This window comes from Mustela putorius, unplaced genomic scaffold, assembly GCF_011764305.1.
Source record: "Mustela putorius furo isolate JIRA1106 unplaced genomic scaffold, ASM1176430v1.1 tig00000174_pilon_pilon_pilon, whole genome shotgun sequence".
NCBI classification, from domain to species: Eukaryota; Metazoa; Chordata; class Mammalia; order Carnivora; family Mustelidae; genus Mustela; species Mustela putorius.
This window is the reverse complement of record NW_025421304.1, coordinates 14,616,749-14,643,294: the sequence shown is the minus strand read 5'-3', so window position 1 is coordinate 14,643,294 and position 26,546 is coordinate 14,616,749. Positions and strand designations below refer to the sequence as shown.

At 36.5% G+C, this 26,546-nt stretch overlaps 1 protein-coding gene across 14 annotated transcripts in view; it reads right to left on the bottom strand.

Moving 5' to 3' along the window:
- Positions 1–26,546, bottom strand: part of CHD9 (chromodomain helicase DNA binding protein 9) — a 226,035-nt gene that overhangs the window by 89,241 nt on the left and 110,248 nt on the right. For 10 of the 14 annotated variants that reach the window (XM_045076062.1, XM_045076065.1, XM_045076061.1 and 7 more), the window contains one exon: positions 12,133–12,464. In XM_045076062.1, the coding sequence (XP_044931997.1) occupies positions 12,133–12,464 (332 nt within the window). Of the gene's footprint in view, positions 1–12,132; positions 12,465–13,259; positions 13,564–13,620; positions 14,165–26,546 lie in introns of those variants that run through there. The other 4 variants (XM_045076072.1, XM_045076070.1, XM_045076073.1 and 1 more) reach the window with 4 other exon arrangements.

The window sequence follows — 26,546 nt, the reverse complement described above, 5'->3', positions numbered from 1 at the left end:
AAGCACAGAAGGGCACTCAAGTTCTATCCCTTATTTCTCAAGCTCAAAATTATTTTTCATGGGAGAAAAAAGGTCAAGTGCTACAACCGTATTTAGTAATTAAAATAATTCGCTTATTGTCTTATAGATTTGGAATGGGGTTTTCTCCCTTCTACCCCTTACGAAATTCAAATTCCACTTAATGTCCTTATATCCCACTTATTCCCTAGAAGCCTTGACTATTTTTTCCCTAATTTCTCCCTTACTTAAAACACTTTAAAAATGAATTGTCCTTTAATTATTTCATTTATGCTACGGCTTATCCTAGCTGTACTATATGTTCCTAAAGAGTTAAAAACTCTTTTTTCATTTTAAAAATTATTTCCACAGTTTGCCTGTCTCTCTCATATATATATGTATGTGTATATATATATATATGCATATGTGTGTATACATATTAATATGTATACACAGACACACGAAATACTAATGTTTAAAAAGAAAATGTGCTTTTAGTTTTTTTTCCTTATCAAGGTAGAAAGTACAGAGCTCTGACATTTCTTTATTCTGGTAAAATAGATGAGAGGGTATGATTTTGAAGCACCATACTAATCATAAACCACGCTAATTGCTAATCAGGGAAATTCTATTTTAGATATTTATATTCCAAACAGAGGAAATTTCCCCAAATATTTTCAAGTATGATGTATCAGAAACATAGAAGAATTTTCTTCAACAATTACTTATTGATGTGGGAGAACTTGAAGGTTAAGAGCACACACTTTGAAATCATAGCATCAAAGATTTTTTTTTTTTAAGATTTTACTTATGTCTTTGACAAAGATACAGTGAGAGAGGAACACAAGCAGGGGGTGCGGGAGAGGGAGAAACAAGCTTCCCGCTGAGCAGGAGCCCGATGCAGAGCTCGATCCCAGGGTCCCAGAACCCAAGGATCATGACCTGAGCTAAAGGTAGACGCTTAACAACTTAGCCACACAGGTGCACCAGCATCAAAGATTTTAAATGTGATTCTACCATTTGCTTATCTGTAAGACACCTGGCAAATCGTTAGATCTCTTTTAGCCTTAGTTTCCCTTCCAGGAACACAGGGATCCTATAATAGCTACCTCTACTGTTGTTGAGAAGTAAGTGGGATAATGCAAATGAGTTCTTAGCAAAGTCCTGACACGGTGCTTTCTGAACGAACCTCTAATTATTATATGCCAGACACTTCCAGGTTCTAGGATTTGAAGATCAAGCAGACACAGTCCCTAATGTTAAATATGAACAGGGTTAAAATATGAACAGGGTTCAAACGCAGAACTGGAAGTTAGCACTGGATGGAATGTGAACACAAAAGAAGTGCTTCTGTCTGCTGTAAAGGAGTACCTTTACAGAAAAGGTAAAGTTGGAGACAGGAAATGAATGATAAAAGGGAGTTCAACTGGTAGTGAAAAAAGACAAAGGGTGCATTCCAGGCAGGGGGGTATTAGAGAAGAATGAGAGAAATACACAGGGACCAGAGCATGTCAGAGAGCCACAAAGCACTGCAGGAGGAGGAAGCAGAGAGAGATGGTCATCTAGACAGGCAGACGATCACAGAAGATCCTGTATGACATGTAAGGAATTAACATTTTAGCTTAAGGCCAGCTTTTAAGCTCCGCAGGGCAGGAACTGAAACAGAAAGTCTTTTTTTTTTTTTTTTTTTTAAGATTTTATTTATTTATTTGACAGACCGAGATCACAAGTAGGCAGAGAAGCAGGCAGAGAGAGAGAGAGAGAGAAAGAGGGAAGCAGGCTTCCTGCGGAGCAGAGAGCCCGATGCGGGGCTCGATCCCAGGACCCTGAGATCATGACCCGCGCCAAAGGCAGCAGCCCAAACCACTGAGCCACCCAGGCGCCCCTGAAACAGAATGTCTTGTTTGCCACTGACAACAAACGGCTTGGAGATATTCTGAATACACGAAAAAAAGTAATAAAGCATTTGGAAGCTATGAGACTTTTACACAAATAGGTTCTACGGATTTAACATATAGCACGGTGATCACAGTTAACAATACTGCACTGTGTATTTGAAAGTTGCTAGGAGAATGAATCTTCAAAGTTCTCGTCATGAGAAAAATATTTGTAACTAGTGAGGTGATGGCGACAGCTCTGCGATAGGAACATATGTCAAATTACTGGACTGTACACCTTAAATGAATACACAATGTTATACGTCAATTATACCTCAATAAAATTGGTGGGGGGAAGAGTTTCAAACAAGAGAGCAATGCAACCAGAAGAAGAGAAACGCAAGGCAGGGAAACCAGCAGTCAGGAAGATGACAACTCGAGTGAGGTATAAAGAGTGCAACACAGGGCCACGCTGTGTGGATGGGAGGGGAAGAAGAAAAGCATAACTTTATTATGGAGGCACAATCAACAGACATGCTCACTGACTGGATGACTGGATACGAGGCAAGAAACCTCTGGAAAGAGTCACACCTACATGCTTCTTGTATGGCATGATTACCACCTTCAACAGGAGAAGGATGATTTTTACTGGATATCTCACTTGCACTCTTTGGACTACGTGAAGAAAGCAAGTAAGAGTACAAACGCAGCTCCTGTTGGAACTAGGAACTCAGAGGGAGTACGAAAAGATCTCCTGAAACAACATGAAGGAACCAACCATGCTTGTATTTCATTCCCTCTCACCACTTTCACTGGTCACTTCTTCCCTCTTCTGGTCTCTTTTCCTTACTCGGGTTTCCCTGCTCACATAAAACTCTCCCTTGAGGTCCTATCTACTGTTATATACCACAGGATCTTGTTCTTCCTCCTCCTCGTCTGCCTATATGGACTATTTCATTTTCAGTCCTCAACCCACGGTTATCTGACCCCTTGGAACTCCTTTACATCTTCAAAGCTTCCATTTAGCCATTGTTTATGGAGGCGGTCTCTGTTGACTTTAACATGCATTCTCTCATTTCATGTTCATACCATTCCAAGAAGTGAATACAAGCATTTTATAAGAGGAGGAAATGGAGGCTGAGGAAAGTTAAATGCCTTGCTCAAAGTCACACGGAAAGTAAGACTAGAGATAAAAATTACGTATGCCTCACTCCAGAGCTTGAACCGAAGCTCTCAAAATGTTCCCAAAGGCAACCCCTCACTTTTCCTAAACCTGTCTTCTAATATGAAAGTATTATGTAAGTTCAGAAAAGTGCACACATCAAAAGAGAACAGCTTTGTGTATTTTCTGAAATGAACATAAATGTGTAACCAGCTTCTAGATCAAGAAACAATACTGGAAGTCTCCTCCTTGATGGGTAAGCTTGATGCTCCTTGTGATTACACAATAAAGCCCAAGGCACCTGCCCAGGTGGTATTCAGTGGAAAGATCAGGGATAACTCTTAAGTAAAATTAGATAGTAGAAATATATATGGGATGCATTCTGCCATCTGCTCAAATATTTTTATAGATAAATATTACCTAAATCTCTAGAAAAGAAGTGCCGTGCCCCCCTATGAACTTCAGATACCTACCCTTTTTTGCAGAGGAGGGTAGCTCCTAGTAAAAACATTGCCCATAAGACCTTAGGATAAACCTTCATTATACTAATTACTTGAAAATGTTCTTCAAAACAAAAAAGGACCTTTTAAATTATGTTTTCCATATATTCTGTATTTTCTTCCAAGCTGTTCTACAGGCCTGGAAGAGCATCTTATTTCATAAACTCATCAACCTTTTTTTTTTTTTAAGATTTTATTTATTTATTTGACAGAGAGAAATCACAAGTATATGGAGAAGCAGGCAGAGAGAGAGAGGGAAGCAGGATCCCTACTGAGCAGAGAGCCCGATGCAGGACTCGATCCCAGGACTCTGAGATCATGACCTGAGCCGAAGGCAGCGGCTTAACCCACTGAGCCACCCAGGCGCCCTCATCAACCATTCTTAACCTATGCAAAAATCTTTTTTAAATCCTAACTTTGTGGGCGCCTGGGTGGCTCAGTGGGTTAAGCCGCTGCCTTCGGCTCAGGTCATGATCTCAGGGTCCTGGGATCGAGGCCCGCATCGGGCTCTCTGCTCAGCAAGGAGCCTGCTTCCTCCTCTCTCTCTGCCTGCCTCTCTGCCTGCTTGTGATCTCTCTCTGTCAAGTAAATAAATAAAATCTTAAAAAAAAAAAATAAAAGGGGCGCCTGGGTGGCTCAGTGCGTTAAGTCTCTGCCTTTCGGCTCAGGTCATGATCTCAGGGTCCTGGGATCGAGCCCCGTATCGGGCTCTCTTGGGGCGCCTGGGTGGCTCAGTTGGTTGGACGACTGCCTTCAGCTCAGGTCATGATCCTGGAGTCCTGGGATCGAGTCCCACATCAGGCTCCCAGCTCCATGGGAAGTCTGCTTCTCCCTCTGACCTTCTCCTTGCTCATGTTCTCTCTCACTCTCTCTCTTTCAAATAAATAAATAAAATCTTTAAAAAAAAAAAATAAAAAAAAATAAATAAATCCTAACTTTGTAAGAGATATTTCAGATATAGTAGTTTCCTATTAAGCCTTACAGAGTTCAAAATATTTACACATGTCCTTTCTGTTAAAAAATGGTACATTTCCATGGTAGGAAAAAGGCGATTCTAAAACATTAAGTCATGCTTGACTGATCTATTTCTGAGTAAAATACAGACATATTTTAAGATTTAAAAACTAGGGTTGCTAACACGGAACACTGACTCTTGAAAACAATGAAGTCATACTGGCTTATTGTACAGTTCTAAAATGGCATATAGGGGACACTACAAAGGGGAACAAAGATTAGATTGATATTGATGAGTAATTCCTAAATGTGTGAGAGCTAGGCTTCATTAGAAGGTGGTTAAAAATAAGGATTCCTAATCAGAAATTATCAGACAAACCCAAACAGAGAGGCATTCTACACACACACACACACACACACACACACACAATTTATAAAACACAGAGACTGAGGAATCATCCCAAATTGGAGGAGTGTAAGGAGGGATGACAACACTGTGAAATGTAGGATCTTGGCCAAAACAATGGAACAACTAACAAAATGTGCGTGAGGTATCAAAGTTAATAGAATTGCACAAGTGTTTTTTTCTGGGTTTTTGATAATCGTGCTTTGGTTATATAAGATGTTAACATTTGAGGAAGCTGGGTGAAGGGCCTAAAGGAACTCTGACCTATTTCTGCAATTCTGAGATTAGTTCAAAGTAAAAAGTGGGGAAAAAGAGAAAGAAAAATACAGATTTGCTGGTCCCAACCTCAGGTTTCTGATCTAGTTAAGTGGGATTCCAATCAGACTTCTAAAAAATTCCCTAAAAGATTCTGATGTTCCACCAGGGTTGGGAACCACTGGTTCAGGGTTACTATCATAGAAAACTCTAAAAACAAATATTCAGGATAATATAGTGATTTTATATTTATAGAGCACTTAAAACACACCAAAGTGCTTTTGCCTATAGTATCTTGGTTGATCCTGAGAAAAACGCTGAGATAGATAAGGTGCTAGTCCCAATATACTAATATGGAAGGTTTAGCTCCAAAAGGTGAAATAAAATGCCCAAGTCTCAAGTTTAGTAAAGGACAACAAAGGTCTCTTTATTCCTAGTCTACTATTTCCAATATCTTACTGATTTTATAATAAAATAACACTGCATTTCAACCAGTCAGCAGATACTTACAGTTAATAAATATACATAGCTTAAGGGGTACCAACAAATATGAAACTATTATTATCTCTTAGTAAACTATTAAGGTTAAAGTTTATCTGATTTTTAAACAACCAGAAACCTCTACTGCCTATATTAGGACAAATGTTTGCCATAAATATTATGTGAGAGAAATCAGATAATCCAAAAGTAGAAAAATAAAATGAAATCAGCTAAATAAAATACCCAATTACCAAAGAGCATTCCATTCTTCCAACAAGGATCACAAAGAGTCTACTATACAAATTATAAAATATCATTATAAATGAAACTAAAAGTTCACTATAGATACATTCTTCAAATAAACTGACAGTTTGCTATTCTTAGAAATATCACCTAAGTAAAGTGCCAAATACAGAATATGTGAATAATAAAGGCTTTTTGCAAGTTTTGTTTTTTTAAAGCATTAAAGGGCTCTGTTATCAATGTCAGCAAATTGCAGCAACAGATACTCCGGCAAGTAAAAGAACTAAATATCAAAACATAGCTTGTTTCAGACAGCAAAGGGCAATTTCAAACTAAGTATAAATTTGAAATGTTAATTCATTTGCACTAGAAAATCTCCGTGTTTATACTTGACATCTATATTTGATTTTCAGATGTAATTTATGCACTCATCTGAATCCTGCCCACATGTTTATTAGTAGAGGCTGGGTAACAAGCTGCATTCTACAGTGTCAATCTGTAATTGCCCCCTGTTGATTCTCTCATTGCAATAATTGGACAAACAATGAATCTTCCCCAATTAGTCCATTTGTTGTAATTAATGCATCCAATTCATCATAAGTGAAGGGAACAAGCAAAAATACTATTTCACATTATAAGTTTTTTTTGTTTGTTTTTTTTGCAAGCCAAGTGAAAGACACTGTGGCTATTTTTAAAGTTATAAAATATAAACTTTAAAAAAAAAAGAAACACTTTAAATCTGGTGAAATTTCTCCATTTTAAGGGTCAACTCAAGACTCCAGCTTAAACTCCTCTGGGAAAAGCAAGTTTTAAAAGGGTCCTTTATTTTAGTTAATCCTTCAGTTTGTGAAAGTAACATTGTCTTGTATGCTCTTGGTAACTTGGACTATAAATTACTTCCTGTTGAAGGGCAGATAGGATTTTTTAAAAAAGTTGAATTCACTGAGTTGTTTCATACAGTTACTAGGGATACAAGTATTAGCTAAGTATTAATAATCATGGTCAATATATTAACACAGTTTCTTATTCTTAAAAATTACTTCTTTTTTAAAAAGAGAAGGGTGTTTATGTTGAAAAATATGGACAGAGTAGGAGCATTAAATCGAAAACTTTACATGGTTCTAAGATACATATTTTCCCCACATATTAACATGTATGAAATCAAGATTCATTTAATACTCAAACATGAGCCATAGTTTTAACTGGCAATATTTTTTTTCTTTCTTACTGACACATAAAATAATGGCATGCCTTGGGGCGCCTGGGTGGCTTGGTGGGTTAAGCCTCTGCCTTTGGCTCGGGTCATGATCCCAGGGTCCTGGGATCGAGCCCCACATTTGGGCTCTCTGCTCCACGGGGTGCCTGCTTCTCCCCCCCCCACTCTCTGCCTACCTCTCTACTTGTGACCTCCGTCTGTCAAATAAATAAATAAAATCTTTAAAAAAAAAATAACCGCATGCATTATAATCAATGACATCTTAGATTCAACGAAATACATACAACACATTGTTTGCTAACAACAGGCCTTACTAATACATTTTATGTAAAGATATAGTTCTTAAAAATGGAACTGCAAATCTTCATTGAATTCATAACAAATATTATAGGCTGTATCAATTCTTTCTACAGATGAATGTGTTTCAGATTTTCACTGAGTTTAAGCTTAGATCTAAGGAAGGAAGTCAATAAAACATTTTACCTGCTTGACATTTAAAAATTATAGAACCTCTAAAGACTATTAATTGTATATGATTAATAATCTTAAAAAATGTAATAAATTTATACCATATATTTTTCAGGGTTTTTTTTGGTCAGATGCCAAGAAACAATTAGTTAATATATTTGTATTTTATCCAGATATTAAATTCTTATTTTGAATACATGCAATCAGGGTCTCATTTGTCACTTTATTAACAACATGGACTACGAAGTGAAAATTCCCAATTTCTGATGACCCATTATATTTTCCCTCAGAGTTTGTTAATTCATTTTCCCTTATATATTTTATTTAGATGTAAATGTATCTCTACAGACATGCATATGGACAAACTGACATGTTAGTTTTATTTTAAAAACACATATACATATATATGTATATATACAATGCAAGGTAATTAATAAATGTTATTTTCCTTCTTTCTTTTTGGGGACTCAAACAAACTACAGCAAAAAAGGGCACAATATAATTTCAGAATTATGTTTTATTGTTTTTCCTTATAATATGATGTCCTTTATTTCCTTCTTCCCTTTTTTTTTTTTAAGATTTTATTCATGTATTTACCAGAGAGAGAGAGAAAGCACGTGCACAAGCAGGGGGAACAGCAAGCAGAGGGAGAAGCAGGCTTCTGGCTGAACAAAGAGCCCAATGCAGGACTCGATTGCAGGCCCTTGGAATGATAACCTGATAGAAGGCAGAGGCCCAACCAAATGAGCCACCCATGAGTCCCAACATCCTTAATTTCTGCTTGAATTTGATAAATACTTCCTAACTCAGAGTTTTCTGCTTTCACTCAAGAGAAAAGCTACTTCTAGCCACCTGATGCCTAGCAACAGAAAGAATAATTATGAATACAAAAAAGAAAATAAGTCTAATCATGAAGGGCTGATTAAATTTATAGAGCCACAAAACACTTTAAGTATCAAAATCATTCTACCTATGCCAATCCAACAATCTGTAACACACAGAAGTAAGTTCTAATTGACAACATGGAAACATTAATTTAAATGTTAAAGTTATAAACCATAAATTTAAAAATGCTCTTATTAAATCATGTGATATACTACTATATAATCTCAAATAGAACCATAAGAAAATTCTAAAGTCTTAGAATGAATTTATTTTTTACTCTAATGCTCTACTATTACTTAAACCATTAGCTATGTCCCTGTGGTTTCAGTGAAGGATTAGCTTGCCATTTCTATTTTTGATTTAACAAATCAAATTCAGCCATTTGGTAATATTTAATATTTAATCTCTTACTCATTCATTCATTCCATAAAATTCATGCCATTCCATTCATGGAGCATCTTAATACTAAAGAAATATCTGCTACTCTAGTTGAAAGGCAGCTTGTTAGAACCTGACTGCCAAGATCATGACCAACATTAAAGTAGAAAAAGGCTGTTTCCCTACATCACTTCGTTATTTTACGCTTGCCATTTCAACTCACTCCCTTCCACATAATTGCAAATTGCAAATAAAATTTACCTCTCTTAAATGCTACCCTAGCTACCTGATAAACAGAAGCATGCTCGCATGCTTAAAAAGACATTAAAAAAGTTAAACTATTACCCCTCTTAACAATTAGCAACTGTTTTAGTTTTTCTGCTTGATTTTTTTTTGTTTAAGTAGACGTGCTACCGAAGTGAACACTGTCTGCCTAACTTTTTAACTGGTCCTATCTTGGAAAAGAGCCTTAATGGATAGAGAACTTAGGCAGACCAGTGAAACTTTAGGCTTGAAGAAAGGGGCGTGGCTCTTGGCCGCAGCCTTCTCCCTAAATAGCTGCATGCTATTTATGTTTTCAGAAAATAACGACTAACATTTATTAAATTCTGGGTACAGCTCCATATGCTTTACATGCTGTTAAATCATTTTATCCCTAAAATAACACCATGAGGCAAGTACTATCATTATCCCCTTTTTACACAGGAAGAAATTAAAGGTTGGAGAGGTTAAGTATTTGTCCAGGGTCACACTGCTTGTAGGTGACAAAACTGGGATTTGGACAAATGCTCCTGGCTCCAAAGCCAACGATCTTAATCCAATTAGCACACTGTGTGCCAATGTAACTCACAGAGGTGTAAAGATGAAAGGAGACTATACTCAAGGGCTCTAAAAAGGGCCCTTTCTCCTTGTATTTTTTTAAAAATTAATCTACAAGAGTAGCAGAAATGATAGAAAGGTTTCAAACACACTAGTAAGCAGAAGCAGTACTAGTTTTCCTCTTTCTAGACCATATCAAACTACAAGTGTGGGTGAAATGAACACCAGCTCTGACTATACATCAACCATAGCTTAGCGTTTACAAATTTAGCTACTCTCAGAATTTCTGTTTCACTGCTGGCGGTTAAGCTCCAGCATACATTCCCTTCAACTTTATCTGGTATTTGTCTTTTGATAGTGGCAATAGCCCAATTCTTCTCAAACGAACAAAAATAAAATTTTCACACACAAATATGTTTAATATATCGTAAAATGCTGTTAATTAAAATTACACAACCTAAACTTAACTATTTAAATGACTTCACAGAAATTTAAAAATTCAAAATTTAAATATACCAGCTTATTGGAAAGTACAGTAACATTTCAATTGACTAGGATAGGAACTCTAGGTTTTAATGAATTTCATTTCCAACTATGTTCCTCCAACATGATAATCTTTATCTGATAAAGATGACCAAGAAGTCACTGTTTTACTGCAACAGCTTATAAACAATATATAAGGCAAACCTCCATTCTACTTCCATTTTACTTTATGGGGCTGCAACTTATAAATTCCTTTATCAAAAGGATGCTCTTACACTCTCAATAAGTTTTTTTCTGGCAACTGTTCAGTGTCTTGCCATGTATTTATCCTTCCAATACAATTTTCACCTATTTTCTCACAAACACTCTAAACACAACTACTAAATTGACCAATGCTGTGCAATATTAAAATGTTACTAATAATCTACCTATTTCTAACAAAAATATAAAGATCACAGAATAAGTCAGACATTCTACTGCAATATATTACTACTCCCTATCATATTCACGTTTCAAAATCCAGTTTCTCTCTGTTATGACTGTTTCTAATTTCCCCTTATGTACATTGTTTTCTTGAAACACATTCACTTCTGGTATCTTTTGCCTCCACCTATTCCCTCCCAAATTTAAACTTATTGTAACTTTTGAAGTTTCCCTACCAGTTTCTCTTAGTTTGTGCACTATTTTTTTTAATGCCCGTCCAAATAGTATATACAAGCACTTTGCCTATGTCTCCATATAAGTTGAAACTAGAAAACTTAAATTATACTAGTTCTTAATACATTAAAGGATTAAATATGGGATTTCCTAATTAAAACTAGACATAATATTGGAAAAATAAGATACTTTCATGCCAAAACCTTTAAATATAACAGGAGCACAAATTTAACTTTCAAATTTCATTTTTGCTGTCTGCAAATAAAATATGAAAATCACAAACATTACTCACTGCTCTATTATGACAAGAGAGCCCATGTTATTTAATGGTTTGGACTGAAAGGCCTCAGGATATGACAATATAATTCAGTTTGGTGGCTACATTTAAAATGCTGAGAATTAATTTTTTTTACAAATTTGTATTAGTTCTAAATATCTATATAATGTATCAATTATTTCTTAAGCAAATGAAGATTTTCATAATAAAGAAATTCTTTACTATGTACTTTGTGTGGAAAAAAACCAGATTAAACACTTTATCTAAAATTTCACATAACGCCTTCAAAAATGACAAAATATTCTTGCAAAAATAATTCTAAACTGTTGACCTTGGGCTATTTTTACCCTTGCATGCAAAAATTTAAATACAACACAAATATTAACATTTATTATATTTTATTTTTTGAAAATGTATCAGATGAGTAGTCAAATAAAAACACCAAAGATTAATGTAGCCTTCTAGAGCAATTCCTTGGCCTTATAATTGTCTTGGAGCATTAATCCTCACCTGGCCTCTTTATTACATAAAGTAAATCAGAAAGACAGTGAGGGAGTAGACCAGGAAGAGCTGAGACCTACTCAGAGTTGATTTAAATGGTCTTAGTTTTCTTGTCATTCCATTTAGTCCAAAGTTGTGGGTTTATGAGAAAAGATTGGATCTCACATTTCCAAACTATAAGCTGCCCAATGAAGTACAACTAAGAGGTAAAGAAATCTTATCCAGGATTTCAATGCACTTTCTGTCAAGAAAGTGAATTTGGAATGGGCACAACAATGGGTTTTGTTTTGTTTTCCTTTTTCCATTTTATGTATGAAATATTTTCCTACTTTAAATGCCTTTTACTAAGATTAACGTACAATAAGCTACGATAGCAGAACTGTAAAATTCAGTAAATCTTGGAATATTCCCCAATTCATTCAAAAAAGGAAATAAGGTACACACAAAATCTAACAACTTAAAACTTCAAAGAGGGAGTTAATACATTACACACAAATCAAAAGTAAAAGATGGAACAGACTGCGCTTTGATAAAAAAATTCAAAGGAATTAAGTTTAATTCTCAACCAACTTACCCAATTTTTGTCTTCTCTTTTAACTTAGAACAAGTTTTTGTTTTTTTGCTCTCTTTGTCCTTTGGCTTCGATTTCATCCGTCTACCTTTCTTTTCTTCTTTTCCTTCAACTGAAGCACTAGGAAAGTTTTCAGGACTCATTACTCGAGGAATATTGCGTTCCCCACGTTCCTTTGCTTTTGCTATGGCCTCTGATATTATCCGATTAGCCTTTTCTTGCTTGCTTTCTGATTCCACTTTTTTTCTCTGCTTCTTCTCGGACATGATCCTCACCTGGGTATTCTGCAACTTAGTATATGTCCCAGAACCATCACTCTTCTTGGAAGATGGAGGCTAGAGAAATCAAAATACTTTTTATACAGTGTATCAAAGTACACCAAAACAATTAACAATTAACATAAATAAACATTTAAAATTATGCTTCAAGTAAAATATGTGAGCCAGTATGTGAGTGCTACAAACAAATTTAAAATTAAAACAGTTTGCTGATCTGGACATTAGTGTAGGTATAAAATAAAAAGCTCAACTACTGCTTTTAAAAATGAAGGTTAAAGAAAGATAATGTAGATTCACTGATATTTTCACAGCGTTCTTGATTAGTTGATTCAAATTCTGTCCTGTAAACACTCTGTGCATTTGAATTAAGTCTTTTCTTTCCTCCTCAGGACTCCAGAACTCTGAAAATTATTAATAAATTTAAAATAGCAATTTTAATTTAGAGTGACTACTCCTTGGTTTATTATAATTTTTAGAAATCTAAAGCTTCTCTGTTTCACACGAAATTAGAACTAGAACCTGAAATCACTTAAATCATTTTTTAAATGTGCAATCTATGCAGAAACATAGCTAGTTAGTAAACAGACATTCCCATACTTAAAATTAGAGAAAGTTTTAGTTTTTCCGTGAAGGAGTTAAATGTGATTTTTTTTCCCCTCTCTTTCTATATCATAATTATTTGGCTCAAGCAATTCTGGAAAAAAAACCCCAAGTTTTACAGTTTGACGTTAAAATTATTAATATTTTAGCAATATCACAGGAAGCAGATCAACAGCATTTAAAAAAAGAATCTCTTCTTCAAACACGCATTCACCCACAGAGACTTAGATCACAGTTTTGTTATGTTCTTACCCGTAAACATGCCTCTGACTATAGCAAAGGAAAAAACCACCAGGAATCTCCACACACATTTTCATGCTGGTTCCAGTGTGCTTCACTGGATATCTTTTCTATACCTGCCTCATCAAAGGTTTCATAGCAGTGCTGCAGCACTGGGAAAGGAAGGAGGGTTTAGAACGCTGACTAAAATGCCACCTTAAGGCCTACAGGCTATAACAAATAACCAAGACTCGAGAAAACAGCAACAAGCTCAAGATGGCGATGCAGTACGACTCCCGCAGCAGCAGCCAGTAATAAGGAAGGTTATTCAATCCCATTAGCCTTTTAGCCCAAAGAACCCCTCCTCCTCCCACTCATTCAGGCTTTCACTTACCCTTCCTCTTGGCCTCTTCACTGAAGACATTTTTGGCGTCAGACAAAGGCTTGCCCTCTGCTTTTTCACCACCCCAGGCAGTGCTCAAGAAAAAAGCATTGAAAGAAGATTCCTAAATGGCCTATTTAGCAAGCTGCAACCAAGAGATGCACAACCCTCCACAAACACACATTGTGATTTATCAACACATTTCTGCCTTGGCAAGTTTATATCCACTGTTCATCCTATTTAGGTATGAAAAAGGCCGTACACCCCTCCTGAAGAGCTGAGTTTCCTCAATAGCTGTAAGCAGATAGCCAGATTCCAACAAAGCACAGAAAGAAATGAATGCACAAAGCATCAAAATGCATCAGCATGAATATTAGAGATGTCGTTAAAAATACTGACTCCTTCTGCGGAAGTAGGCCAGCAGATGGTGCTACCAGTTATTATTCCATTAGACTCTGCAATTTAACCCCCGATGGACTGTTCTTCCCTCCGTGTAACACATTAACTCTTGCTCTGCCACTTCCTGCAGTCAAGTTTTTTTAAAAAACACCTAAAACCTGATTTTAAGAGCTCATCTGAAAACTAAAACTGTGGTGAAACGGCTTTATATAGCTATCAATATTAACAAACAAAATCCGGTGCAATTTTTACTGGAGAAAATTACTTTTCTCCAGGATACCATAAAATACTGGAAGTAGGAAAATAGCCGACGAGGAGTGAAGGGTTAAGGAGCAGGTCATGCAAATGAACACAGAACAAGTGACTTCTCTTTAAGAAATTAGATAAGTTCTCTTCTGATTCTTCTAACAAAAAGCTAACAGACAGACGAAGCTATTTTCATTTAAATTCTAAAGAGAAGTTTAAGATTTCGATAAAAACACTGGAGAGCTGTCAGTACGCCCACAGAGAATAAATAACAACACTTATATTTTTTCCTTATTTAAACCTGGAGAAATACATTAGTTTATTTTCCTAACATAAAAAGACTAATAAAACCTTCCTGACCTTTACCCTTCATGATCTATTTTAACTGAACAGTGGAGTTTTTCAGATAAAATTCTAGTTTCAGTTGCTGGCTAAAAATAAATAACAAGTCCTCCTGAAGTTCAGGAACTTCTCTTCCTGTAAAAAGTTGAGACTGTTTTAATAAGTAATGCCCTAACATACCTAAAACAAAATTTTCACTGCTTCAAAATTCAAGTTTACTTCTTTATTAATACCATGTTTTTCAGTTGGTCCTGGAAAGTTATATGATATTTCTATCAAAGAACATTTTTTTGTTGTTGTTTCTTTCCCTTTAAGCACCAAAGGTCTCAGAATGGAGCAACATTATATGACCAATGTCCAGGAGAGACCAATCTGGCCAGCAGGGGAATAAATTCAAATTTAGAGAACCACTAATGGCAAGGAAAGGACCTGACCATCCTGAGAGGTCGTTCACAAGAACCACTGAGTAAGGGCTTAACACTTAGTGCATACTAAGTGCCAGGTACTACTCTAAGTATTTTTCACATAATAACTCACTTAATCTGTAACAGTAACAGGGAAATGGCAATAATGGAGAGAAGAGGAGTAGCAAATGATAGATGTACTCTTACAGCAGTATTACAAAATGCTGGAACAACCTGAGCACAAGCAAAAAAAGTCATAATGACAACAACAGTAGTAAGAGCTAGCACATATTTAATCCCCTCTGCATTCTAGGCACTATTCTTCATTATGTGTGTGTGTGTGTGTGTGTGTGTGTGTGTGTGTGTGTGTGTGTATATATATATATATATATATACTCAATATTTAAAACAACCCTGTGAGGTATATATATACTTATAGCTGAGGATACTGATACATGAAGAAGTAACTCACCCCAGATCACCTGGTGAAGCAGGGATTAAAAGGCAAAGAGCCTCATGATGAGCACCAGGCTCCTAATCATATGTGGTTCAAACAGCATAATGTACACAGACTGATCTGAATACAAAAGAAGCCAAACAGCTTTCTCAAAATTGCAGAGACACTAGCAATAAAGCTAGGATGAAATGAATTTTTTTTCCTGTGCCCTTTCCAAGATGTAGAAATCAATTAGATACAGGCAGGTGAAGAGCAGGGAGCGTAAATGCTTAGTTTCTAGACCAAGTGCTGGTTTAGCAGAAGGTAAAAGAAACAGGATATCTAGCCAAGAAAGGATGCATATATGTGTGCAGTAAGTTTAAAAGCTCTAGTAACTGAAAATTTGAAGATCGGATCCTCAGGGAGGTCAGGGCTGGAATGGAAGATGTCAGTTCTCTTGTTTTCTTTCAATATCCTTAACTCACTGATACTATCCTCAGAACCGAGGATGATTTCCAAAATATCTCATTTCTCCCATTAAAGCTTTTCCATTCTATTACTTGACTCAAAGTCCCAATTATTTAACAATAAATCTTAATAGTAAACAACAATAATGAAATCCATGGTCAAATATTTCTTCTGCTATTAGAAGACAGTATTCTTTTTTAAGATTTTATTTATTTATTTGACAGAGAGAGAGAGAGATCACAAGTAGGCAGAGGCTGGCAGGGGGAAGCAGGCCTCCCGCTGAGCAGGGAGTCGGATTCGGGTCTTGATCCCAGAACCCTAAGATCATGACCTGGGCTGAAGGCAGATGCTTAACCATCTGAGCCACCCAGGTGCCCCGAGAAGACAGTATTTTAAAATTATATTCCCACAGAACATCCATACTGAGGTGTTAAGTAAAACATTTTTAATGTAGGTCATTTCCCAATCCACACATATATCACAAACATGCAAAAGGGTAGCTGATATGCTTTTTTCAGTGCCACAGTCTTTCTCTTTTCCCTTATGAGTGTTTACTCATTAAATTGTCAGCTCTACTTAATTGTATTTTGTTCTATCTTTCTCCCCATTCCACAGCTCCTGCTGTATCAACTTTCCACTTATTATGGTTACGCTGTAGTTATACAGAAAAATATCTTCCTTATCTGTAGTAAATACATATTAAAGTCTTCAGTGGTGATGTAATATCAGGTCTGCAATCTACTTTCCAATTCTTTACAAAGTGGAAGAGTTTCTTTGTACTTCACCTCTGACTTTTCTGTAAGGTTGTCATAGTTTCAAAATACTTTTTTTAAACAGAAGTTGTTTAGAAATCAAATATAAAGGCAGAGGTCATACTCCCCCCAAACCTATATGATAAATGAAAAAAAAAAAAACAAACCCAAACATAACAAAAAGGCTTATATTTTAATATCATATCTAAATTTTATAAGACAAAGAAGTCAAAGTGAAACATAATGATGATCTCATATGTGATATATTAATTATGTTGATAGCAACTGAAAGGAATATATGGAAGATCTGATATATCATATTTTCTTATGGGGTAAACTCAAGGATTTATGGTATGAGTGTTTTTAAACCACAGCCACAGATCATGACCTAATAGCAACTCATGATATAAATTTAGTGGGTCCAGACCAGCACTAAAAAACATGAAATAGAACAGAATGAAAAAGTATGATCGCCAGCCTTTATGAATGCCACATATTAGAAAATTAAAAAGCTTTCATGCCACCTGTTATATCTTTTTTCCTTTATGACAGAAAGACGCAAAGAGATTTGTTCCAGAAATTAGATGTGCTAAAATCTGAGGGTGAAGCCAGATCTCTCCTTTCTTGATGGAATGATTATCCCACATACTCACCCAACCCACACTGGGAATCTGTCCATTTCAAATATTTTAGTTGCATACAAATAATTTATTATTGGCAGGAATGGAAATTATAAATTTCCAAGAGGAAGGGGAGAATAATCACATGGCTATACTCACATGTACTATAGGTGACAGTCTCCTCTGTTGGGCGAATGTTCTAGTTCACATATTTTTATTTATTTACTTACTTACACACTTATTTATATTATTTATTAGAGAGAGAACAAGCAAGTGAGCACAAGCAGGGGAGGGGCAGAGATAAGGAGAGAACCAGACTCAACTTGGGGCTTGATCCCAGGACCCTGAGACCATGACTTGAGCTGAAAGCAGAGGCTTAACCCACTGAGCCACCCAGGAGCTCCCATTTCACATATTTTTAAAGTAACATGAAAGACTACAAGGTCTCAAATATTAAAACCGAAGCAATTTCTTAGTAAGAATAAAAGAAAAAGGAATTTTCAACAACACAGATAAAACTGTGTGATATCTAAAAATCTTCCAACCTTCCTCAGGAGAGAGGGCCGCTAAGCTTCAGGTCCAGGGGTGAGAGTGGACAGAGAGGCTCCAATGGAAGACAATTTAAACAGAACAGAGATAGCAAGCCATGAGTGAAAATGAGTGTTACTGCCTGCAGAGACAATGCGGACAAGAGAGCCAACAGGGAAACTCCAAAATACCAAGTTCAAGGAATTGCAGAAGAGGAGCTAATGAAGGAAAACAAACAGCAACCATAAGAATGGTAAGGTCAGTCTCAGCAAAAGGGTGGTGTCATGGAAGCCAAGAGGAGAGCATTAAAAATTCTGCAATCAAAAGGAAAGCAAGGGACACCTGGGTGGCTCAGTTGGTTAAGCGGCTGCCTTCGGCTCAGGTCATGATCCCAGCGTCCTGGGATCGAGTCCCACATCGGGCTCCTTGCTCCGCAGGGAGCCTGCTTCTCCCTCTGACTCTTCCTTCCACTCTGTCTGCCTGTGCTCGCTCTCATTCACTCTCTCTCTGACAAATAAATAAATAAAATCTTAAAAAAAAAAAAAAAAAAAGGAAAGCAAATATAGTAATATGATATTAAAACTTACAAAGCATTTTAGTTCTCTTAAATTGTTTGTGATAAGCTGGTGTGCTAGTTTCAAACCTTTTTAAGAAGAGTTATATTATTTACTTAAATATTCATATAAAACCAACCTTCTAAAAACAATAAATTTGTAGTTTATCTTAATAATATGTGCCAAACATTACTGTGGTGACTTCTTCTGGATTTTATTTATTGCATAGAACATGTTTTTTCCACAAACTACCAATAAAGACCTGCTTTAAATGAGAAAAGAAGGGGAAAAACTGGCCCAAGAGCAAATTATAATCTGTCAAAGACTATTTCTGAGTTTTACCCTTAGATCTATTTTCAGAGTTTTTGATGGAAGCAAAGCAATTATTTTACTTGCTTTCTTCACATCTGTGAAGTGCCATGTTCACAAACTAAAAAGGCCTACTCTCATCTCGTGACCTGTACTAGTACCCAGGTCTCCCGTTCTAGCTAACCATGACATTCCTTTCTTTTTTTAGTGTCATCAATCTTGAACTTTACATCGATAAGGTAATACTATTAAAAGTATTGCCTTTATTTTAATCATCCACACAGCAATTCAGGCAAGTAGTACATATTCACAAAAGTTGTATTTTTCTTAATACTAATTTGTTTTATGACTTACAGCAAATACGGAGAGAGAGGAAACATGTTAGAGGATATCATTCGGTGTAATCAGCAATATCCAGAATGTGGGAAACTCTACATATAAATGACTCAGTCTCTTCAGCAAAGGAAGAAAACAAAGAGATTTAAGACTAAATGATAAAAGAGAAAAAAAAGAGAGACACTTAAAATACGTATCAACCAAATGTAATGAGTAGCCCCTGTTTTGATAGGTACCTGAAAAGATCAACTGTAAAAATACATTTATTAAACTACTAGGGAATTTTAACTTAGACCAGATACTTAATTATGAAGGAATTATAATTATTTTTTAGGTATAAAACTGATTTTACAGTGGTGTTTTAAAGACAAAAAGTATTAGACTTCTAGCTATTTAAGTTGAAATATTTATAGATGAAGTAATATGACTGAGATGTGCTTCAAAATAATGGAGGGGGTGCCTGGGTGGCTCAGTGGGTAAAGCCTCTGCCTTCAGCTCAGGTCATGGTCTCAGGGTCCTGGGATTGAGCCCTGCATTGGGCTCTCTGGTCAGCAGGGAGCCTGCTTCCCCCTCTTTCTGCCTGCCTCTCTGTCTACTTGTGATCTCTCTCTGTGTCATATAAATAAAAAATAAAATCTTTAAAAAAGAAAAAAGAAATGTTATATAATAAAGAAACTTAAGAAGTTATATTCTGGGAATAACAAGTAGCTTGGCATAACAAGAAAAGGTACATTAAAAAAATGATAAGCAACAGGGACTAAAACGTAATAGAGTTTAGATTATCAAAAGTGTTATATGTTATGTTAAAATATCTGGACTTTATGCAGAAGGAATGAGGGAATAGATAAATGATTAAATATAGAGAAGGGTATCCATTTTTTAGATTTAGCATTGCTAGGCAGTTTTAGTAATAATACCTGAATACTTGATGAAAAATTTTATTCATTTACTTATTTTTGAAAACTTTCATTTATTAAAAGGCCATACATGATATGAAAACAAGTAATATTTAACCTTTTATGTTAGTGTGTCTTGCTTTTTCAATGCTGTATTGTTCAATGCTGTATTTGTTCATCTTCTGCTTCCATCAAACCATGAAACCTCACAAAGTTTACTACTTACTTGACAATATTGAATATACTGCATTAATCAGTCCATAAATTAGCTACGACACTACAAGTTATGCTTAGCATAATGTTGTTATTTAGGGAACAGGCTCTGGAGTCAGCCAGCCCCAGGTTCTAGTCCTAGTTTCATCATTTACTTGGGCCTCAGCTTCCTCATCTGTAAAATGGAGATATAACAGCACCTACCTTGTGATACTAGGGCTATAGTGAGGCCCAGCCGAAAATGTGCTTACTGTGGTGTCTGGCAAACAAACAATCAGAGATTAGTATTACTGTTGTTGCTGTGATGTAACACTGTGCCCGTCTCAGGGATCATCTATATCAGGGGGTGTATGATGTCAGTATACCTTATTATTCACTAGGGATGTTGACTTTGATTGCTTGGTTAAAGTGGTGTCTACCATGATCTCTACTATAAATCTCTCCTTTTATTAATAAGTATCTAATGAGAGTAAACAAATATCTTGTTTCTCATATGCATTTGCCCACTAATTTTAGCATGCATTGACAGTTGTTGCCTATAACAATTATTTTGGTATGCAAATTTTCTATTCCTATCATTTCCCCCACGTTTTTAATCGAAATTCTACTGTAAATAAAGCTGTCTCTTCTCTCCATTCATTCAATTATTTATATATAGCATATTATTATAAATTAATATATAATACCACATATTAATAATAATTACAACATATTAATAACATACATACTATAATTATACTATTATTATATTTATATAGCATATACTACACTATATAGACTCATGGATATTTATTTTATTCTATGGGTTACAATCTGGTACTATGATTATTTACTTGTTCAAATTGCCCCAGCTTTGGCCATGTAGAATATGCATGACCATTGCCAGATAACAATTTAAAATATCACCCCAATTAAAAAATAAAAATAGGGCGCCTGGGTGGCTCAGTGGGTTAAGCCGCTGCCTTCGGCTCAGGTCATGATCTCAGGGTCCTGGGATCGAGTCCCGCATCGGGCTCTCTGCTCAGCAGGGAGCCTGCTTCCGTCTCTCTCTCTCTGCCTGCCTCTCCGACTACTTGTGATTTCTCTCTGTCAAATAAATAAATAAAATCTTTAAAAAAAAAAATAAAAAAATAAAAAATAAAAATAAAAAATAAAAATATTACAGATAAGTATCACTTTGGTAAATCATATTAACTTCCTATAGCAACTTTCCTAAAATTCTTCTTAGGGGAAAAAAATTAAAAAAAAAAAAAAAAAAAGCTGGGGTGCCTGGGTGGCTCAGTTGGTTGAGCAACTGCCTTCGGCTCAGGTCATGGTCCTGGAGTCCCGGGATCAAGTCCCGCATCGGGCTCCCAGCTCCATGGGGAGTCTGCTTCTCCCTCTGACCTTCTCGCCTCTCATGTTCTCTCTCACTGTCTCTCTCTCAAATAAATAAATAAAATCTTAAAAAAAAAAAAAAAAAGTGAATTTAAGTAGTTTCTGTAACCAACGTGGAGCTTGAATTCAGGGCCCTGAGATCAAGAGCCACATACTCTCCCGACTGAGCCAGATGGGTGTCCTGAAAAGAAATTTTCTAAAAACTTGTTGAATATGTTAATTTACAAACCATTTTACAGCCCAAATGTTTCCACAATTTCTGGTGAATTTTCTTATCTCATTTCATGATATTCCTATGTGCTTAAAAAATAAAATCAAATCTTACTTCTAACTGCACATCAAAGAGGTCAGGCACAGATGAGATAAGTACACGTCTATCACACTGGTACAAGAGTAGAGTTCAACTCTTAAAAAAAAAACAAAGCACCATTTTGTTAAGTATTGCCTACCATTCCCACATAGGTGACAACTGATCCAAAGTTCACGAAGCATTAAAATTTATGATAATCTATTAGGAATCAGTAATCTTTCCAATTTCCAAAGCAGTTTATCAAGTCGCCGTCACTGGTTTTTTCCCCTAGCGCAAGAGGCTGGGGGTTGGTGGTGGCATTCTGACAGAACCCAAGGTGAAGGACACTCTTACAGCCTGGATGGGTCCTGGTAAAGAGGAAGGGCAAGAGCGTAAGGAAATTAACCGCGCAGTTACAGAGTTGGCTTGGTAACACTAACCACCACAATCTCATTCTTCTGGAAACGTCTCTGAATGTATTAATAAAATAAATACCGGGGCGCCTGGGTGGCTCAGTGGATTGAGCCGCTGCCTTCGGCTCAGGTCATGATCTCAGTGTCCTGGGATCGAGCCCCGCATCGGGCTCTTTGCTCAGCGGGAGCCTGCTTCTCTCTTTCTCTCTCTCTCTCTGCCTGACTCTCCGCCTACTTGTGATTTCTCTCTCTGTCAAATAAATAATAAATAAAATCTTTAAAAAAAAAAAATAAAATAAAATAAAATAAATACCAAGGAAAACAACTCTTCCACATCTTTTAAAGGGGAAATTGAGCATCAGTTATGTTGAAAGACACTTAGTTTTTGTATACACTACATTGAAAAACCAATGTTAATTTTCAGAATCCTAAGATAATTTCTAAAAAACTATTAGAATACTCAAATGATTGTTAACAAACATAAATGATATGAAGGGGAGGCTGACATAGATACGTCTGCAATAAGGACAAAATAAGGTATTTAAACCTCATCTACAGTCATAGGCAAAAGAAATAGAATTTTATTTGATGTCAAAGAGTAGCTATATACAAAGAGCCAAAAGCATTATAGAAATCACAAAGTATATGTAATTTTGCCATATTAAAATTTCACCTTGCAGAATGCAAAGTAAGTAACGTGAGGAATTGTGTCTCTAGATGCAATTCTAATCACAAGAGAAAAAATTACTCGTGGAAGCAGAAGTGATGAGAACTGAATGAGAATGATAAACAGGCCCTCCTGGGGTCTATAACCATCTAGGCATAGCAGTTGTGTGTCTCTGACTTTATAAAGGTAGAGCTTTTAAAGTTAAAGAAGAAAAAAAGGTGTCATCATATGACCTGAAACTATAAAATGATGGGCAGATCAGTAAGGTAGGAACCTCAAGTCAGGACTCAAAAACTAAGTTCCAATACTATAAGCAGAAGTGATTCTAAGGTGGGAAAAAGCGTCTAAAAATATTGATTGTAGCCATTCAGATTTCAAGGAGCATAGAACAGAAACAGAATTAGTAATAACATGAAAGGCACTGACTTGTAATACTGTTGATAAGTCCACAATGCCTTAAGGTTTGACAAATGACTAAGGGCAATTAAATGTTCCCCTCCTTGTTTTGAACCAGAACAGCTAGGATCTTGCAGGCATCGTGTGGGATGGTGGGGTGCATGGGAAAGGAAGGGTAGGGAAGGAGGGGAAAGAGGACAGAGAACATAATTCAGATAGGAAAGGGTGTCATCCTGATGTTGAATCCCAACATGGCAGAGTCATGCTACATTTCTTTTAAGTATAGGAAAAAGCAAACCTAATCTTGTCAAGTGAGTCCCTCCAAAATTTATCCAACTGATTCTACTTCCTCAGTTTGCACTAAACCCCTTCAAATGAGTACTTTCAGTTTAAATTTGTGAACTGGTGCCATCTGGTCAGTCTCCTGGGTTCCTACCCGCCTTTCATTTTAGCCTAATCTCTCCTCAGCCACCCTACCATTAGTTCTTGATTAGCCTTCCTCTTAGTGCATACCCAAAAATGCTGATTTAAAAAAAGTCTTATGAGGCTGAATCTATATACGGGCATGCTTGCACACATACACAAGACAACTACTTAAGTAAAAAAATAAATGGGTGCATGCCTTAACAGCAGCTCATGTGAAAAATACCTGGGAATTTCAGCTCACTGTAAATGAAATGAGTGTATGGTATAATGAGCTTGCCAAAAAAGCAAATTCAATCTTAGACTGCACAAACAGAAATGTGGTATAATGAACAAGATAATTACAGTATACTCTACTTTCACCAAGAGAAATGTGTTCTGTTTTGGGTTTAAGAGGAACATGAGCTAGATCACTCATACAGGACGTATTATTTGAGTACATACTACGTGCCAGACATTGTTACATGTGCTGGGAATAAAAGAGTAAAACAAGATGATGGAAGTTGCTCCTCTAATGGAGCTCAGATTTTAGAGAGGGAGTGGAGAGAATAGGAAAAACATTAGGTAAAGGATATGCAGAGAATGAAAACAGGATGATGTGATTAGAAGTGGTAGGGTGATCATTTTAGAGTGGATTCGGGGAAGGTCTAACTGAGGGAGGCCATTTTATACGGAAATCTGAATGAAAGGAAAGACTAGCCGAGCAGTCTCTGGAGGAAAGATGAAGCAGAGATCATCTTAAGCGAGTATGAGAAAGCAGCTACAAAGCAGAAAGAACAACATACTGGTTTTATGTCTTCCTAAGTTTCCCTACTGAATAATATTACTACTAGCCATACTATACTTCCCAGGCTGTTCATCCAGAGACTATCCGACGGAAATGGGTACTTTTGCACCTCAATTCCTCCTAGTAAGCTGATTCCTTCTAGTAATAGGCCATCAGTATTCTCAATGATCTCACTGTTTAAGACAATGTTGGGGTTTTTAAAAAGATATTTATTTATTTATTTATTTAACAGAGAGAGAGAGAGACAGAGACAGAGACAGAGAGAGACAGACACAACAAGAGGGGGAACACAAGCAGGGGGAGTGGGAGAGGGAGAAGCAGGCTTCCTGCTGAGCAGGCAGCCCAATGTGGGGCTTGATCCCAGGACCCTGGAATCATGGCCTGAGCCACCCAGGCACCCCAAGACGATGTTTCTGAACTGTGAGTTGAAATCTCCTTTTGAATCATTAATTCAGTGAATAGTCATTAACATTCTTTATAAGTGAAGCAGACCAGTGTTTTGTAAAATGTTGGTTATATCTTAACAGACACACATCCCTACAAATACATATTCCACAAACATTTTATAAAGACACTTCTATACTGGGTCCTAGTCAAAAAAGTTTGAAAAACATTGTTATAATAGGTTAACGAATGTTTCAATTTCATTTCATAGGAGAGTTCAACCTAGACTATTGTTTTGGTCTATGGTGTTTTGGAGGTGTTAGCTAAGAGAATCAGAGGAACAAAATCCTACAATTACACTAGGAAGCAAGCTCTACAGAGCAGGGATGATGTCTGTGTGTACCCAGAGACCAACAACCTATATATTACACAGAATAAAAAAACATTTGATGAATGAATGAATGAGTAAAGGCTGAATAAACCTTGAGAAAACTTGTTTTTCTAACAGTAAACATAGTAAAGAATTTGGCCTTGCCCAAGGAGAGATGTGGCCTCTTCCCTTAGCTTCTGGGAGGTAACACAGGTCATACTTGATAGGAATGTCTTTTTTTTTTTTTTTTTAAAGATTTTATTTATTTATTTGACAGAGAGAAATCACAAGTAGATGGAGAGGCAGGCAGAGAGAGAGAGAGGGAAGCAGGCTCTCCTGAGCAGAGAGCCCGATACGGGACTCGATCCCAGGACCCTGAGATCATGACCTGAGCTGAAGGCAGCGGCTTAACCCACTGAGCCACCCAGGCGCCCGATAGGAATGTCTTTAAGGTCAGGAGTTAGCCATTTTATATCATATGGTAGGGCTGGTCACACCAGAAAGACCAATCACATGACTTGGGGGGAGGGGTTTTGAATCATCTATTATTAGTCAACCTGGAGGCTGAGATCAACCATGTGGGCAATCAGTCATGACTATTTGAGGGACATCCAATAAAAGCTCTTGACACCGAAGTTCAGGTGAGCTGCTGTGGTAAACAATACTCTATGTCTAATATCACACATCAATGCTGGGACCTGACTCCATGGGGAAAGCTTTGTGGAAGCACAGAGCTTCCAAGACTGCTCTATGGGCTTTTTGTGTGTGTGTGGCTAATTTTAACCTGTAGCGTACCCCATAATAAGCCATAACCACAAGTATAATAGCTTTCAGTGAGTTCTGTGAGAACTGCTAACATATTATTAAGACTAAAGGTGGCTTTGGGAACCCCCTGAGTTTTTAGTTGGTATCAGAAGTGTGGACAGGTTCGGATTTGTGTTAATTTTGCAGTGTGACTAACCACTGAGTAATACTATTCACTGAAAAAAGAAAATTTGATGAGAAAGAGATCTTTTTTTTTTTTTTAAAGATTTTATTTATTTATTTATTTATTTGACAGAGAGAGAGAGAGAGAGATCACAGTAGACAGAGAGGCAGGCAGAGAGAGAGAGGGAAGCAGGCTCCCTGCTGAGCAAAGAGCCCGATGCGGAACTCGATCCCAGGACCCTGAGATCATGACCTGAGCCAAAGGCAGCGGTTTAATCCACTGAGCCACCCAGGCACCTGAGAAAGAGATCTTGATCTTAAAAGTATCTTCAAATGTTAGCTCCAATTAAAAAATTTTTCAAAAAATTTTTAAGACTCATGAAAGAATAAAAATTTTGATTG